The 17,186-nt window shown below is 37.7% G+C and overlaps 1 protein-coding gene across 5 annotated transcripts in view; it reads left to right on the forward strand.

Moving 5' to 3' along the window:
* The window catches only part of MAPRE2 (microtubule-associated protein, RP/EB family, member 2), a 187,018-nt gene that overhangs the window by 134,315 nt on the left and 35,517 nt on the right, over positions 1-17,186 (forward strand). For all 5 annotated transcript variants that reach the window (XM_011974415.1, XM_011974414.1, XM_011974413.1 and 2 more), the window contains 2 exons: positions 5,842-5,987; positions 10,374-10,587. In XM_011974415.1, coding sequence (XP_011829805.1) covers positions 5,842-5,987; positions 10,374-10,587 — 360 coding nt within the window. The remainder of the gene's footprint in view (positions 1-5,841; positions 5,988-10,373; positions 10,588-17,186) is intronic.

Consider the following 17,186-nt stretch of genomic DNA (forward strand, 5'->3'; position numbering starts at 1 on the left):
AGCTATAGTAGCCAAAATAGCATCATTCTGGCCTGATGTATTAGCCTATTCTTGCATTGCTGTAAAGAAATGTCTGAAACTGGGTAATGTATTAATGTTAAGAAAAGAGGCTTAATTGGCTCACAATTCTGCAGGATATACAGGAAGCATATTGGCTTCTGCTTCTGGGGAGGCCTCAGCAAGCTTCCAGTCATGGCAGAAGGCAAAGGGAAAGCAGGCACATCTTACGTGGCTGGAGCAGGAGCAAGAGAGGGATGGGGGAGTTGCTTCACACTTGCTACACACATTTTAAACAACCAGATTACAGGAGAACTCACTACTTACTTACTATCATAAGAACAGCACTGAGGGAATGGTGCTAAACCATTCGTGAGAAACTGTCCCCGTGACCCAGTCACCTCCCACGAGGCCCCACCTCCAAAATTGGGGATTGCAATTGAACATGAGATGTGGGTGGGGACACGGATCCAAACCATATCACCTGAAAATAGATATGTAGAACAATCCAACAGAATAGAGCACACAGAACGGTGCCAGGAACATAGGGAAAGGATAGTCTCTTCATAAATGATGCCAAGAAACCTGGCTATCCATGTGCAGAAGAATTAAACTAGATCCCTATCTCTTACCACATACAAAAATCAACTCAAAATGGGCTAAAGACTTAAGTGAAAGACCTAAAATGATAAAACTACTGGAAGAAAACATAGGGGAAATACTTCATGACATTTCTGGGCAAAGATTTTTTGGGTAAGACCTTAAAAGCACAGCTGACAAAAGCAAAAATAGACAAATAGGAGTATATCGAACAAAAAAACGCCTTCACAGCAAAGGAAACAATCAGCGGAGTGAAAAGACAAACTACAGAATGGGAGAAAATACGTGCAAACTATTCATCTGACAAGGGGCTAATACAAGGAACTCAAACAACTCAGCAGAAAAAAGAACGAAATAAAAAATGGGTGAAAGACTTGGTTAGACATTTCTCAAAAGAAAACATACAAATGGCCACAGGGATGGGAGAAGATGTTCTACATCACTAATCATCAAGGAAATACAATGGGAACTGCAGTGAGACATCACCTCATCCCGATGATTAGAATGGCTATTATCAAAAAGAGGCCAGGCGCAATGGTTCACGCCTGTAATCCCAGCACTTTGGGAGGCTGAGGTGGGCAGATCACTTGAGGTCAGTAGTTCAAGACTAGCCTGGCTAACATGGTGAAACGCCATCTCTTCTACAAATACAATAATTACCTGGGCATGGTGTCAGGTGCTAGTCCCAGCTATTTGGGAGGTTAAGGCATGAGAATCACCTGAACCTGGGAGGTGGACGTTGCAGTGAGCTGAGATCATACCACTGCACTGTAGCCTGGGAGACAGAGGAAGACCCTATCTCAAAAAAAAAAAAAGGAATGACTATTATCAAAAAGACCAAAAAAAAAAAAAAATGTTGGCATGGATATGGAGAAAGGAGGACTCTGATACACTGTTGGTAGAAATGTGAATTAGTACAGCCATTATAAAAAACAATATGGAAGGTCCCCAAAACATTAAAAACAGAACTACCATATGATCCAGCAATCCCACAACTGGATATATAGCCGAAGGAAATTAAATCAGTATGCCCAAGAGATATCTGCACTCATGTTTATTGTAGCACTGTTAACAATAACCAAGAAATGGAATCAACCTTAATGTCCATCAGTGTGATGAATGGATTTTTAAAAAGTGATATAAATACACAACAAAATATTGTTTAGTCACATAAAAAAATGAAATCTTGTCATTTGTGGCCACGTGGATGAACGTGGAAGATGTTGTGTTCTATGAAATAAGCCAGGCACAAAAAGACAAATACTGCATGATCTTCCCCATGTGGAATCCAAAAGAGTTGATCTCATAGAAATAGAGAGTAGAATAATGATTTCCAGAGACTGGAAAGGGGAAAGGGGAGGGAGGAATGGAGAGAGATTGGTCAGTGGGTACAAAGTTACAGTTAGGTAGGAGGAATAAGCTCTGGCATTCTATTAGACAGTATGGTGACTATGGGTAACAATACTGTGTTGTGTATTTCGTATCCCCCTTGCCCTCAAATCCCAGGAGTGTACCCTATTTAGAGCCAGCATCTCCCTGACCTGTGTTGACCTTTCTCAAGACAAGAGTTTTTCAAATCATAGCATTATTTGTAATTGAGAAAAATTGGAAAACAAGCACAGGGTTAAATAAGCAATGGTGAAATACCAAATAAAATATTTTGCAGCCACTTGGGAAAAAAAATAGCGATTTTGAATGTTCTCACCACAAAGAAATGATAAATGTATGAGGTGATGGATATGCCAAATACCCTGATTTGATCATTGCACAATGTATATATGCATTAAAACATCACACTTGTACCCCATAATATGTATAATTATTTATCAAAAACAAAATACAGATTAATAAGCTACCTATTTTTTTGAAAGCTATTATTTTTATATGCCGTGAATAACAAATTCAAAAATATAATGAAAAGAATAAATGGCATGATAAAATTTAGGAAAATTTTGAGAGTAAGAGGAGGGGAAATTATTCTATAGATAGTAATACATGTTATAGAATTTTAAATAAGAATATGGAACTGCCATGGAAACAGAAAAGGCAATTTAAAGTCTAGAAAGGGCCGGGCGCAGTGGCTCACACTTGTAATCCCAGCACTTTGGGAGGCTGAAGAGGGCTGATCACGAGGTCAGGAGATTGAGACCATGGTGAAACCCCGTCTCTACTAAAAATTCAAAAAATTCGCCAGGCACAGTGGTGGGCACCTGTAGTACCAGCTACTCGGGAGGCTAAGGCAGGAGAATGGCCTGAACCCGGGAGGCGGAGCTTGCAGTGAGCTGAGATCACGCCACTGCACTCCAGCCTGGGTGACAGCGAGACTCCGTCTCAAAAAAAAAAAAAAAAGTCTAGAAAGAGATCTAGGTACATGTATTATTAGGAAGGCAATATATAGTACAAATAGTGCTTCTCATTGGTGGGGAAAGAATAGATTACCTATTAAGTTGTGATGTTCAACACCTACTAACTTTATCAGTTAGTGGTTTAGGTTGAAAATAACAGAAGTTAATCCTGGCAGGCTTAGGTAGAAGAAAATGTTGGGTAGCTCAGAGTCAATGGAAAGCCGAGCTCAGAAGATGGACAGGAACCAAAGGATGCTAAGGAGCTGGGAACACAGCCTTTCTTGTGTCACAAGAATTGGATGGCACTGTGCTGCTTTTGCTGCTCAGGACTCTGGACCCCACCACTCTGCCACCACAACTAAACTCTAATGGTCCCTGTGTGTTTATATCATTCCCTCAACTCAGAGACTGAGGCAGGATTCAAACACAGAGCCTAGGTCATGGGCCTGCATCCTTATCGCTCTGAGGGAAAGGGTAGCCTGCCCACTTTCAGCTTCTATGGTGGGGGGCAGGGCACGATAGCATCTCCCCAGGTAGTAGGTGTCCAAATCCTGGGGAGCCAAAAATGACAGATTTCCACCATTTGGAATGACTAAAATTAGAACCATACTTTATATCATAGACAAAAATAAATTCCACATGGATTCAGAATTTAAATGTAAAACTTGAGACCATAAAAGTACTTGACGGAAATATGCATGAATATTTATGTATTCTTGGTTCAAGAAAGTTGATAAGCAAGATAGAAAAATAAGAAAGCCATTAAAAATATTGATAGAGCATATTAAATGATGCAGAAAGAGAATTATGGTCTGTTGAGTTTCAGAAAGTTTACGTTAAAAAATGGGTATAATGTGATTACATTTTTAAAATAGGATCACATTTTTAAGAAAACACACACACACACACGCATGCATGCACACACACACACTCCCAGAGAGGATTAGAATGGCATATACCAGAATATTTTGAGTGGTTATTTCTGGATGAAGATGCTAGAGATGATTTTTCCTTCCTTCCCTCACTATATGGAAGAGTTTCTTTTGTTTTTTGTTTTTTGTTTTCCAAAAGCTGTTATTTCTTTTTAAATCTGAAATGTGAGGGATTTGATTGGTTGGTTTGTAAGAGTATATAGTATCTGGGTCTCCATAGATAAATTTTATGCTAAACTCTACAAAAGTGAAAATAACTTCAAAGACCAGGTAATGAGGCAGTTGTGTTTCAACAATCCCATCCGTTTAAAAATAATGTTAAAGTGGCAATTGGAATTTGCTCCATCTGGTGGCCCTTCAAAAGAAAGAACTGGATAGTGGGTGATGACTCAAAGAATACCCTCCAGATCATGATGTTTCTCTTACCTCCCCCAGTGTCTTTTTTTTTTTCTTTGGTTTGTTTTATTTTGTCTTCTTTTTAAGAGAACCCATCTGCTTGACTAGGAACTTACTAGTTAGTATTCAGGGTATGTTATCTAAAGGGAAGCCAGATGCAGAGACTCTGGAGATATTTGTTATGGCCTATGTTTCACCACTTTATGCTCTTACCTACAAAATAGGAGTTGTCCCAACATTTCCTGTTTTAACAACCCTTTGATTCCTGATGTCTTGTTCTCTCTTATCTCAGATTCCTGTCTCAGTAAAGGATGCCTAACCTTTATTTCTCATAAGAGACAGAGCAGGTCTTCCTTCCTAAAGTGAGTCACCCAAGTAAAGGACTGGCTCTTCATGGAAGCCTTGATGGTGTAAAGGATGAGGAGAGACACTTCATGTTGCAGAAAGACTGATCATGGGCACATCATAGAAATAGACCAAGAGGTCTGGAGATAGCAAAGAAAGAATGAACCTAAAAATGGTGGCTTGTTCCTATTCTTGCCTCTTGGTTTTCTTTCTTGTAAAAGAAAAAGAATCATTCTGACTTCCAGTTTGTTTTCCTAAATGCCATTAGCCTGTACTAGTAAGAAGATATGCATCAGTAAACACAGCTTGCCAGAATTTCCCAGTCGTAGTGGTCATGTTGAAGAGCTCTTCGTATATTTTTTAAAAAGTCCCCTTTTTCTACGATCATTTCCTCAGGGGGCTCATTGGACATTTCTGTCGTGTTTCTTAGTCATAAAGAGCATGACTCTGAACTTCCATAACTTTCAGTATCCATGTCTTCATACTTCATGTTAATGTGGAAACCCCACTGCTCTAAACTGGAATTAAATTGGTATTAATTTGGCTTGTAACAAAATTTACCGATTACATTTACCAATTTAATACTTAATAAGTATAAGTAATAATAGTTAATAAGTATAAGTAGTAATAAGTAATGTTTAATACTTAATAAGTATAAGTAATACTTAATACTTACATTGATATTAATTGGCTTGTAGTTTTCACCTGTGGAAACAGTTTGAGCATATGTGTATTTTTTGAGCTACACATTTCATGAGAACTTTCGTAGTTCTCTCATGTTAACATTTTCCTCTCTTTTTCCTCTTTAGTTTATTTTGACGACTTGGAGCAGGTGATAGCCAGGTGGAAGAAAATGTATATTTCTTTTCTCTGGTAGAAGCTAGGAAGAACTCCTCTTACACTGGTTTCCTTGGCTTTTATAGTGTGAGGTTCTGTTTGTTGGTTGTGGAAGCTGGTGATATTCTGATGCATGCAGTACAATACACAGAGTTCAGGGTTGGGAAGTGGCAGGTGCTGCGTTGTTGAGGAAGTCCCTTCCCTCTGGCACTCAGCTCCTGTGGACAGGGAAATATAAGCGCATTGGTAGGAAGGACACACACAGCCAGGAGGACTCTGCTCTGAGTGATGATGGCACCTGTAAGCACAATCCCCTTCCAGCCTAGCAGTCCTCTACCACATCTGGGTACAGTGAGACTCACTCCGGTACTGTTCTTGTTTCTTTCCAGGAGCGGCCTATTGCCAATTCATGGACATGCTCTTCCCTGGCTGCATTAGTTTGAAGAAAGTAAAATTTCAAGCAAAGCTGGAACATGAGTATATTCACAATTTTAAACTTCTGCAAGCATCATTTAAGCGAATGAACGTTGATAAGGTAGGAGACTTGTACCTCCATAAAATGTGTTGTTGTTTCTTAAAATTGTTTTTGTGCATAGATGCAAAAGTTCAGGAGCATACCAATGGGATATATCTTGATATCTCAACCGTAGGCGGGGGTCTGTACCTAGCATAAAGCATCACCCTAAGTTCTTGTATTTTTATGAGGTTTTCATTTCAGATTTTCTAAACTTGTAGCCAGGAAACTAAAAACTAACAGGGCTCACAAATGTTAAAGTGTTATTAGTTATATGTAGCATTGCAGATGAGAAACTTTTATGTTCGCCAGATGCCACTGTGGTTCTTTGTATTTTGTTCCTTCAGAGAAACATCGTGTCATGGCAGAAACAGCATGGGTTTGAATCCCGGCTTCATGACTTGAGCAAGCTATTTAAATTCTGAGTCTCAGTTTACCCATCTGTACAATGGGACTAAAAACCCCTTATTCATGGTTATGAAGTTGACATGAGAGACAGTGTCCAGTATAGTGTGTGCGCTCAGATTCTCAATGTCCATAATTTGCCCTTTTTTCTCCCATGAATTATACTTTTGTCCTGGAGTGGTACAAATGGCCTGGAGTCCTTTTTCTCTCAGTAAGGGATTATTGCTAAAACTCAGTCTCTTTCTGCATGTTTACTGCTATTTAAATACATCCTCAAACGATGTTCCTTATTTAGGAGATATCTCTGAGCATGAATGAGCTTGGAAAGAAATGAATTTTGAATAAGGGGAAAGAGATAAACCAGCAGGGGAGAAATGGAAAACTGTTCTTTGCATAAACAGGGGTAATGAATAGGCTACGGAAATGAAAAATAAAATACCAGATTATAAAAGATAGAGATTAAAGGGAAGTTTGATAAACTATGTATTTTGTAAGCTAAGGCAATTAATATCTTCTTAATGACATTCTTATCAATATAGTAAGAAAATCCTGACTTCTCATTTTCTTGGAATTTTTATTTCAAAACATACATTCTCTTTAACATTGTAGCCCTTTGGATTATTTCCAACTTTATGTCCTTTGTCATGGTTAATTTCCAATTAGCTCTTTCCATACGTATTTAAAACTAGGGATGTGTAGGTTCTCCTTACTTTTATAATACCTCTTGTGTCTTTTTTATTCATTTCTCTATGCATGCTTCTAGATTAGAAAGAAAAGAAACACCTTTTCATATGTTTATTGATGGAACTTGTTATACATCAAATTAGTGGGTTCCATATCGCTCTAGAAGTATGTACATACGGAATGGATGAGCAGTTGTTAAGAATGTTGAAGAAAAAAATTATTGCAGTGGAAGGAGACTGGCCATGACGGCCTTTGTTAGCCTCCCTAGCTTTAGTATGCAGTGATTTGATCCAAAAGTCCTGTGAGAAACAGCATTAAGTACCCTCATTCATGTGTGTCATAGCCTGATGGCATGATGGAAAGTTCTGTGCTTTTGCTTGCCACCTCGGATTTTGAACTTTTGCCCCTGAAGCTTACATGTTGATAGGGAATGCAAAATTAGGTCAACAGAAGTAAATGCCTTCTTTTCACAGCTAATATACCACCAGTGTCTAAAACTATTTTTAAATTTTCTTGTCTGGCAATAGACAAAATGTAGTATTTGTTAGTTAAAAGCTTTTTATGCTCTAAAAAGTTGATTTCTAACAATCAATATCAGCATAAACAAAAATTTTAAACTCAGAAGACATAAAAGTGATTAAATAATACAATTAAAAGTCAGTTAAGGCTGAGAGCAGTGGCTCACACCTATAATCCCAACACTCTGGGAGGCCAAGGTGGGAGGATCACTTGAGGCCAGGAGTTCCAGACCAGCCTGGTCAACATTGCGAGACCCCATCTCTACGAATTTTTTTTTTAATTGCCAGGTGCAGTGGCACATACCTGTAGACTCAGCTACTCAGGAGGCTGAGGCAGGAAGATCTCTTGAACCTACGAGTTAGAGGCTGCAGTGAGGTATGATTGCACCACTGCACTCTAGCCTGGGCAGCAGAGTGAGACTCTGTCTCTGAAATAAAAAAATAAAAATTTTAAAGCAATTGAGTGCACATGTGGCAGGAATTCCTCCTTGTAAGCAGACTTCACTGAAGTTTGGGGGAAGTGAGAGAAGAGCAACATACCACCACCAAAGTCTAATTACCAGAAGAATGTTCATGAAAAATATGGTCTCTTCCAAAAGATTGCTTCTCTTTCTTTTGCTCTGTACTTGGTTTAGTTTCTATTTTAGCTACATAAAAAACATTTTTGCAAAATTTATTGCTAATTATTTAGTTTAATGCATGCTTCAGTTGCTTTTTTCTTCCCAGTTTTCATTGATATGTAAGGTCTTTCTACATTTTCTAAAGCTAATTATTTAGTTTAATGCATGCTTCAGTTGCTTTTTTCTTCCAAGTTTTCGTTGATATGTAAGGTCTTTCTACGTTTTCTAATGTGGTCCTATTGATACATTTTAAGATGTCAATGATACATAGCTCCCATAGTGGCAAAGTCTTATTCAAAGTTTAATTTCTATAGCTTCCATTCATATTATCACACAGCAAAGCTGTGAGCTGTGTGCTTGTCTGAATCACATGCTCACACACTCACACACTCACACACACAATCTCACACTCTAGCTTTGTAACTGTCTCGTGATTCACATTCAGCTAGTATTCCCACCCGAAGATGTAAAAGGTAAGAATTCAGTGATAATATAATTCACTTAGCTAGATACCTTTCCATTTTCTTTAAAAAAAAATAGCGAATTACACCAGTCAGAATGGCCATTACTAAAAAGTCAAAAAACGGATGCTGGTGAGGTTGTAGAGAAAAGGAAATGCTTATACACCATTGGTAGGAGTGTAAATTAGTTCATTGTGGAAAGCAATGTGGCGATTCCTCAAAGAGCTAAAAACAACTACCATTTGACCCAGCAATCCCATTATTGGGTGTATACCCAAAGGAATAGAAATTGTTCTACCATAAAGGCGTATGCATGTGAGTGTTCACTGCAGCACTATTCACAATAACGAAGACGTGGAATCAACCTAAATGCCCATCACTGACAGATTGGATAAATAAAATGTGACACATATACACCATGGAATACTATGAAGACATAAAAAGTATCTGTTTTTATTGATTTAAATCTTATTCATCTGCACTCTCTAGTAACTATAATCTTTATATGCGTTTATCTCAACACAACTGGGCTACATATTACAAAGAAATTTAAAAAGTTTATCGGCCAGGCACAGTGGCTCACGCCTGTAATCCCAGCACTTTGGGAGGCCGAGGCGGGTGGATCACCTGAGGTCAGGAGTTCAAGTCCAGCCTGGCCAACATGTGACACCCCGTCTCTACTAATAAACAAAAATTAATCCCAGCTACTTGGGAGGCTGAAGCAGGAGAATTGCTTGAAACCAGGAGGTGGAGATTGCAGTGAGCCGAGATCGCACCATTGCAGTCCATCCTAGGCGACAAGAGTGAAACTCCATCTCAAAAATAAATAAAATAAAATAAAAAGATAAAAAGCTTATCAGTCTTGAAATAGCACAACATCCCAGGCTTCTGTTTTTCCGGAGAGATGCTTTGATGATAAATGTATTATGAGTGGGACCAGCCCCTCTTGACAACTGAGAATATTCCTTTTGTCTGGCTTGTTCAGAATTATTAAATATTCCAAGAAAACCGACAGTGATGTTTTGGTTTAGTTCTTTTTTTTTAGTTTTCAATTTTTGTGTGTACATAGTAGGTGTATAGATTTATGGGGTACCTGAGGCATTTTGCATGCAATGTGAAAGAAGCGCATCATGGAGAATTGGTTATCCATTCCCTCAAGCATTTATCCTTTGAGTTACAAACAATCCAAGTACACTCTTTAAGTTATTTTAAAATGTACAATTAAGTTGTTATTGCCTATAGTCACCCTGCTGTGCTATCAAATAGGTTTTATTCATTCTTTCTAACTTTTTTGTACCCAATCACCATCCCCAACTCCCCCTTTCCAGCCACTGGTAACCATCCTACTCTCCATGCCTATGAATTCACTTGTTTTGATTTTTAGATCCCACAAATTAGCGAAAACATGTGATGTTTGTATTTCTGTGCCTGGCTTATTTCATTTAGCATAATGATCTCCAGTTCCATCCATGTTGTTGCAAATTACTGAGTCTCATTCTTTTTATGGCTGAATAGTACGCCATTGTGTATATGTACCACATTTTCTTTATCCATTCATCTGTTGATGGACACTTAGGTTGCTTCCAAATCTTAGCTATTATAAACAGTGCTGCCATAAACTTACAAGCGCACGTATCTTTTTGAGATACTGTTTTCCTTTCTTTTGGGTATGTACCCGAACATGAGATTTGTAACTCACATAGTGATTTTTTATTGCAGGTAATTCCAGTGGAGAAGCTAGTGAAAGGACGTTTCCAGGACAACCTGGATTTTATTCAATGGTTTAAGAAATTCTATGATGCTAACTACGATGGGAAGGAGTATGATCCTGTAGAGGCACGACAAGGGCAAGATGCAATTCCTCCGCCTGACCCTGGCGAACAGATCTTCAACCTGCCAAAAAAATCTCACCATGCAAACTCCCCCACAGCAGGTATTGTCACCATGAGATTGCAGGAGTTGCTTTTATCTTAGAGAATGGCTCAGACCCTTCTGTGCTTTACCATGTGTTTCTGATTGATTCTTCCCAGCCGTCAATATTTTAATGCCTTTGGATGGTTTCTACTGTTGTCTGTTTCACCACATTTATCTTCCTGTGACCCATTTGTCATTAGTCTAACCATCTTCATTTAAACTATTAAAAAGGCAGAGCTATTTGCATTGTATCACTGAAGGTGGTAGTGAAAATAATACTCCCAGGATAGATTTCTTTTTCCTTTTAGTTTTTCAAGAAATTTCAAGTAGCCTGTTTAGATTTTGACTGAAGTATTTTTACTGCTTAATTGCTGACAGTACAGAGCAGAATATGAACTGAACTATGTTGTTAAATACGGATCATCATCTCTAACCCTTCATGAACTGTACATCCTATCTCCTCTGTAGGCAGTGGCAATTTTTAGGCAGTAACATTCAGCAATACCCTATTTATCCAGCTTTGTCCAAAAGTGAAGTCGTTGAGGAAAAATACCTGGAACACTAAAACTTTAAAAACTTCTGTGGACAAAAAAAAAAAAAAACTTTCTAAAATATATTATAAACATCCTTGCCATTACCAAGCAGAATGTGTTCTTATAAAATTGGGTCATTATTATAAACACGAGTTGGGTACTGCACAATTAAACATTAAATCATCCAAAATCATCTTTCCATCTCAGTTGTGGAACCCAGTGTTCCAACTTGTTAAATCAGTAACCTTACTTTTGTAAATAAAACAGATTTCTTATTTATGCCCAAACTGCAATCAGAATGGAGTACAAATGGTTAACAGGACCACATAGGTGATAATAGCTTTGAAATCAGTTTTGCTCACTGTTAAGCAGCATTTTTATCATCTTATTTCTGGATTTATGGCTGTATTCCAGCTGGACTGAAACCATTGGAAAACTGACATGACTTTTTGAAATGTTTTTAATATTTAAAAATAAATATTTTAAAAATATTTTTAAGGATAACAGATGAATACTTACACTCACTAGTATGAATTAGATGAATTCTTCATCTGCATTAAAATAGTACTCATGTAGATGAAGAGGAATGAACAACTCTGGAAGAATTGTTAGGAGGCAAAATAGACTGGATGTTGGTAATGGCTGAATACTGGGATAAAAGAGAAGGAGATGTTAAACATGGCGTCTTACACAACTGGAAGGATTTGGGATTTTGTTCAAGAAGTGCTGAAAGAGAACCAGATTTGGGAAGAAATCTTGAGTTTGTTTTGAACATACTAAGTTTGAGATTCATTTGTGACATCTAAGAGAAGATCAACATAGGCAATTTTTGTGTTGGGGGTGGTGCACATGTGTGTCTGGAGCTCAAAGGAGTTATAAGCTAAAGAGAAACATTTGCGATTCTTCCATATGTTGATGTAATGGATGCTGGAAGCGAATACTGAGTGATAAAGGGTAGAGTGCCTTGAGAAACTTGGGCATTTACTGATTGAGTAGAAGAGGAAGGGCTTGCATAGGAAGCAGGGAAGGTGCCAGAAAGAATGAAGGAAACTAGGAAGTGATGTGTCAGGGAAGCAGAAGGTAGGGAGCATAATGGTCAACAATGTCAACATCTGTTGAGAAGTCAAGTTAAATGAGGCCTGAAAGAGTTTATTAGATTTCTCAATTTGAATGATTTCTCCATTCAGTAGAATGGTAGAGCCAGGAATGGCTTGAAGACAAAGTTGGAGGAAGGAAATTGAGACAGTGGAAAGATCTGACTTTGGAGCCATAATGGGTGAGCCTATATAGAATAAAGAAAACTAAGCACAGATCTTTGGAAATATATACATTTAAGGGGGAGGAGGAAGAAGAGGAAGCTGCAAAAAAGATGAACATCAGGAAGAAAACCAGGAGAGCTCAGCATCAGAGAACAAAAACAGTAGGAAATTTGTAGACAGAGGGGTCAACAACAGTGCCAAATATTAATTGTGGCGATATCAAATAGGATGAAGCCTGAAAAATAGGCCAAAGTCTGACTCCTAGGAGGTGATTAATAGTCCCTCAGAGAATTGGTCCATTAAAATACTGAGGGCATAGGCCTAGATTGCAGCAATTTAACAAGGGCTTGTGGAATTGGAGACAGTAAGAGTATATTCAACCTTTAACAAATGTGTTAGGAAAAAAAATGGGGGAAAATAAACACATTTGGTTTGTGTAGGGAAAAGAGTGATAGCAGCTTCAGGAAATAAGATTGGAAGGAAAATGGTATTCTTTTTCAACTGTTCTTGTTTGCTTTTAGGATAAGGCAATATAAACAGGTTTGTAAGATGGGAGACATGTCTGTGGAGAAGGAATCATTGAAAATAGGAAAAAGAGGGGAAACTGGAGTATGACGCTAAAGCCGAAGGGAAAAGATGAGATGTCAAGGGCATAGATAGAGGGTTAGAAAAGAAAAGAGAGGATATTTATTTTCTTGGAGCCAAAGTGATAGGAGAGGCTGTAAAAATTAAGCCACAAAGATTTTGGGAAGCAAACCTTGATGGCAGTTCAGATTGGCCTTCAAGTTTTGTCGGCAGTTTTCATCAGTCTAGGAGCTGGAGTGGAGGAAAGGGGGATGTTGTGCCCTCTCCAGAGTCTGGGATTCAGGAAGCATGTGGGGTGGGAGGAAATAAAGGTAAGAAAATCAAGGGTGTCTGATATTTCTCATCTTAATGTCATTCTCTACAGTTGTGAGTGATGAATAGCTTGGACTCAAAACTCAACTGCCATTTTTTCAAGTTTTCTGTGGTGAGATTGGACAGACCTCAGAATATTTTCTTCCACAATCATAACCTGTCCTTAATTTTTTACCCATTGGCACCAATACTCCTCCACACCCAGACAGCCTGTTACTGTGCTGCCTTGGCCTCGTTTTCTAGAAATTCCCTCATCTGTCTTTCACAAAAGCCACAGAGAAACGTGTGCCATTTTGATAGAATGTCCATGAACCTGAAAGAGAAATATATATTTTCTAGAGCTTAACCTCTTGGGTGATAATGCTCAGGAAACCCATTAAAGTCAACAGATAATAAATTTTATTTTTAATGTTCTCGAAGGCAGTAATTTCCTGAGACCATGTTCCTGATACCTTGACCATGTTTACATTATTGGCATTAATCAGGGAGAAATGATATTAGAAGTCAAACAGCCATTCCCTTTTTAATAAAATATGCTCTCGTTTTTGGGCATCGTGGGGTAGTAAGACTATACTGGGGATATATCACATATAGAGTGTTGTTATTAAAAGCCATGATAGGAGAAAGGCTTCTGTAAATGCATTAAGACCTCATTTTTTCTAGAAGTCATATATCCAGTTATTGGGAATACAGCCGAGATAATGTAAGCCAAAATGTCTTCTAAGAGTCAGAATAAGTGTTGTAAAATCTGTGCTGTAAAATGTGTGCACTTCAATCTTCATTCATGAGAGTTTCTGAGGTACTTACTCAGGGTGTGTTTGCTCTTTCTTAATTTAGACATAATTGTAATGAAGCTGGGGATGTGGTTTCTTAGCACATAGCTCATTAGGGCAAGGAATATACAGGTATCAATAGAAAGTACAAACCTCAGTTAAAAAAAAAAAATACTTAGCAAAACCTTACTAAAGAGCCTAGTAGTATCCTGGGATCTGTATTACAAGATCAAATCGTTCCATTGCCTCTCAGTAGTCTTTAGTATATGTATGACACCCGCAGGCAGTGATCAATACTCTCATAGGTCCCTTACACTTCTTAGAATTGTCATAATTCTCTGAATATTGACCCTGATTTACTTCCCTCATGAACTCTATTTTTACATTATCCAAACTGGCGCCCCCGCTTCTGGTAGTCACTCAAAGCCATTCTCTTTATACACAGTCTGCTTTTGTTCATCTGAAATTTAGAGCAAATGAACGGTGATGGTCAGCAGTCTGGAAAATTCCCGTATCTGTATCACATTTATCTCACAGTGTTGCCAGGTCACTAATATATAGCAGTAATTTTGTTCCCACCTCTAAGCCTTGGTCATTTCTTAATTATCTGCATTAGTGTACATAAGCAGTGGCTGGTATAATTGAAAACAGGTGATGGTCCTTAATTTTTTTTTATTTTGAGTTTGGAATACTTGATTTATTTTTTTAGTGGATTTATCTCTCCCCCAAAATTTCCTCAGGCCAATATTAAAATTAGCTTGCGTGTCCTAACTATTATATAGTAAGAGCAGTAAGTGGCAGCTCCCAAACATTTTGTATGACAGAGGGACCAGATTAGAGTGGAAAAAGTGATCCTGGAGTAGATTGTCACCATTATGATCATTAAGAAAGGACTTAGTCTACATTAGCAAGAAAAAAAAAATGTGCTTTTACATCGTACAGACTACTTATATAAGCATGCAGCAGAGATTGCTATGTATAAAATAGATATATTCTAAATACTTAGTGCATCTTGTTTTTGTAGGAACATGCTAGATTTTTCAACCATTTTGATACGGAGAAAAGCTTTTCTTTATGATTCAGAGAAGCCTTAGAATAGTTTGGCTGTGGCTTCTCTGTGCGTCGTTGGGGACTTTACTGTAACAAGCTTACTGCATAAGCAGAGGCTGTCACCTAAGGGCAAATGGCTGCTTGGTAAGTTTTATTGTCTACATTCTGAGGAGTTGCATCTTGAATTGGTTTTAATATACCAACCAGGGACATGTATTAAAATACACATTTTCATAATGATAGATATGTAAGTACATGCATCATTGTGACTCATGATGTTTGTAAATTTATTGCTATGAGCCATATCTGCAACTCAAGATAACTGTTGGTGCGGATTGGTTTTTATGTGTGAACACTTACTAAACATAAAAGGAAATTCAAAGTTATGTAGTTACTATAGCAACGACAGCTTAGACACATTGCAGATTCACATACATTCATGTATTTAAATCAAACGCCCATATATAAATATAGTGTGATAGATTTAGAGTTGCTATGGAAATTGAGTTTGAGCTTTCTGCTTTCCTTAGGGACTTCAGTGTTTCAGCCTTAAAATCAGATTAATAGGAATGCTAGAAAAGTGGTTCCAAAAGGAAGCAACCTAAGTAGAATAGAATAAAGTATCTGAACAATCGTAATTAAATCCCTAAATGTAGATTTGAATAAATCCTAAAGTGTTTTTCAAGAACATTGTTGACTATTTGAATATTCTCACAATTACCCTTAATGTTGAGTTTTCTAAGGCTGTTTGTATGACTGTAAAATGTAATCATGTTTATTCATTTATTTATTTAGCAATGTATGAGCATTTGTTGAGCACCTGTCATCTAAGTACTCATCACCTCTCACCTTCTTTTGGGAAATAAGAATTGCTTTACTTTGTTGGGGTTTTTGTTTGTTTGTTTTGCTTTTTAAGAGAGGCAGTAAAAATAGCGGTAAGAGGTGGTTTTTATCCTTGTCCTGATCTTGGCTTTATGGCCCAGAATATAGTCTTTTTTGGTCAATGACCACATGCACTTGAAAAGAATGTGTATTCTGCAGTAGTTGGTTTGATAGTGTTTTAGAAATATTAATTAGATCAAGGTGTTTGATAGTATTAGTCAGGTCTCCTATGTGTGTTTTTTCCTTACCTAATAAGTTACACTGTCAGAGTAAACAGATCTGTGTTTTATGGATTTTTTTGTTGTCCTGTTCTAACATTTGCTGCAGTCTGTTGAATTTTCATGCATTGATCATGGAATTGTCCATTTTTCCCTTTAATTCTCTCCATTTTTGTTTCTTGTATTTTAGTACTCTATTACTAGATGTATATACATATTTGTGAGTGTTAAGTCATCCTGTTAAATTGACCTTTTTTGTCTTTTTTTCTTCTAAAAAAATGGGATACATGTGCAGAATGTACAGGTTTGTTACATAGGTATATGTGTGCCATGATGGTTTGCTGCACCTATTGACCAGTCCTCTAAGTTCCCTTCCCTCACCCACAACACCCAAACAGGCTCCAGTGTGTGATATTCCCCTCCCTCTGTCCATGTGTTCTCATTGTTCAACTTCCACTTATGAGTGAGAACATGCAGTGGTTGGTTTTCTGTTCCTGTGTTAGTTTGCTGAGGAAGATGGCTTCCAGCTTCATCCATATCCCTGCAAAGGACATGATCTCATTCCTTTTTATGGCTGTGTAGTGTACCATGGTATATATGTACCACCTTTTCTTTATCTAGTCTGTCATTGATGGACATTTGGGTTAGTTCCATGTCTTTGCTATTGTAAATAGTGCTGCAATAAACACACATATGCATGTGTTTTTATAGTAGAATGATTTATATTCCTTTAGGTATATACTCAGTAATGGGATTGCTGGGTCCAATGGTATTTCTGGTTCTAGATCCTTCAGGAATCACCATAGTGTCCTCCACAATGGTTGAACTAATTTTCATTTCCACAAACAGTGTAAAAACATTCCTGTTTCTCCACAGCCTCGCCAGCATCTATTGTTTCCTGATTTTTTAATAATCACCATTCTGACTGGTGTGAGATGGCATCTCATTGTGGTTTTGATTTGCATTTCTCTAATGATCAGTGATGTTGAGCTTTTTTTTTTTTTTT

This window comes from Mandrillus leucophaeus, unplaced genomic scaffold (assembly GCF_000951045.1).
Source record: "Mandrillus leucophaeus isolate KB7577 unplaced genomic scaffold, Mleu.le_1.0 Scaffold145, whole genome shotgun sequence".
In the NCBI taxonomy this organism is placed as follows: Eukaryota; Metazoa; Chordata; class Mammalia; order Primates; family Cercopithecidae; genus Mandrillus; species Mandrillus leucophaeus.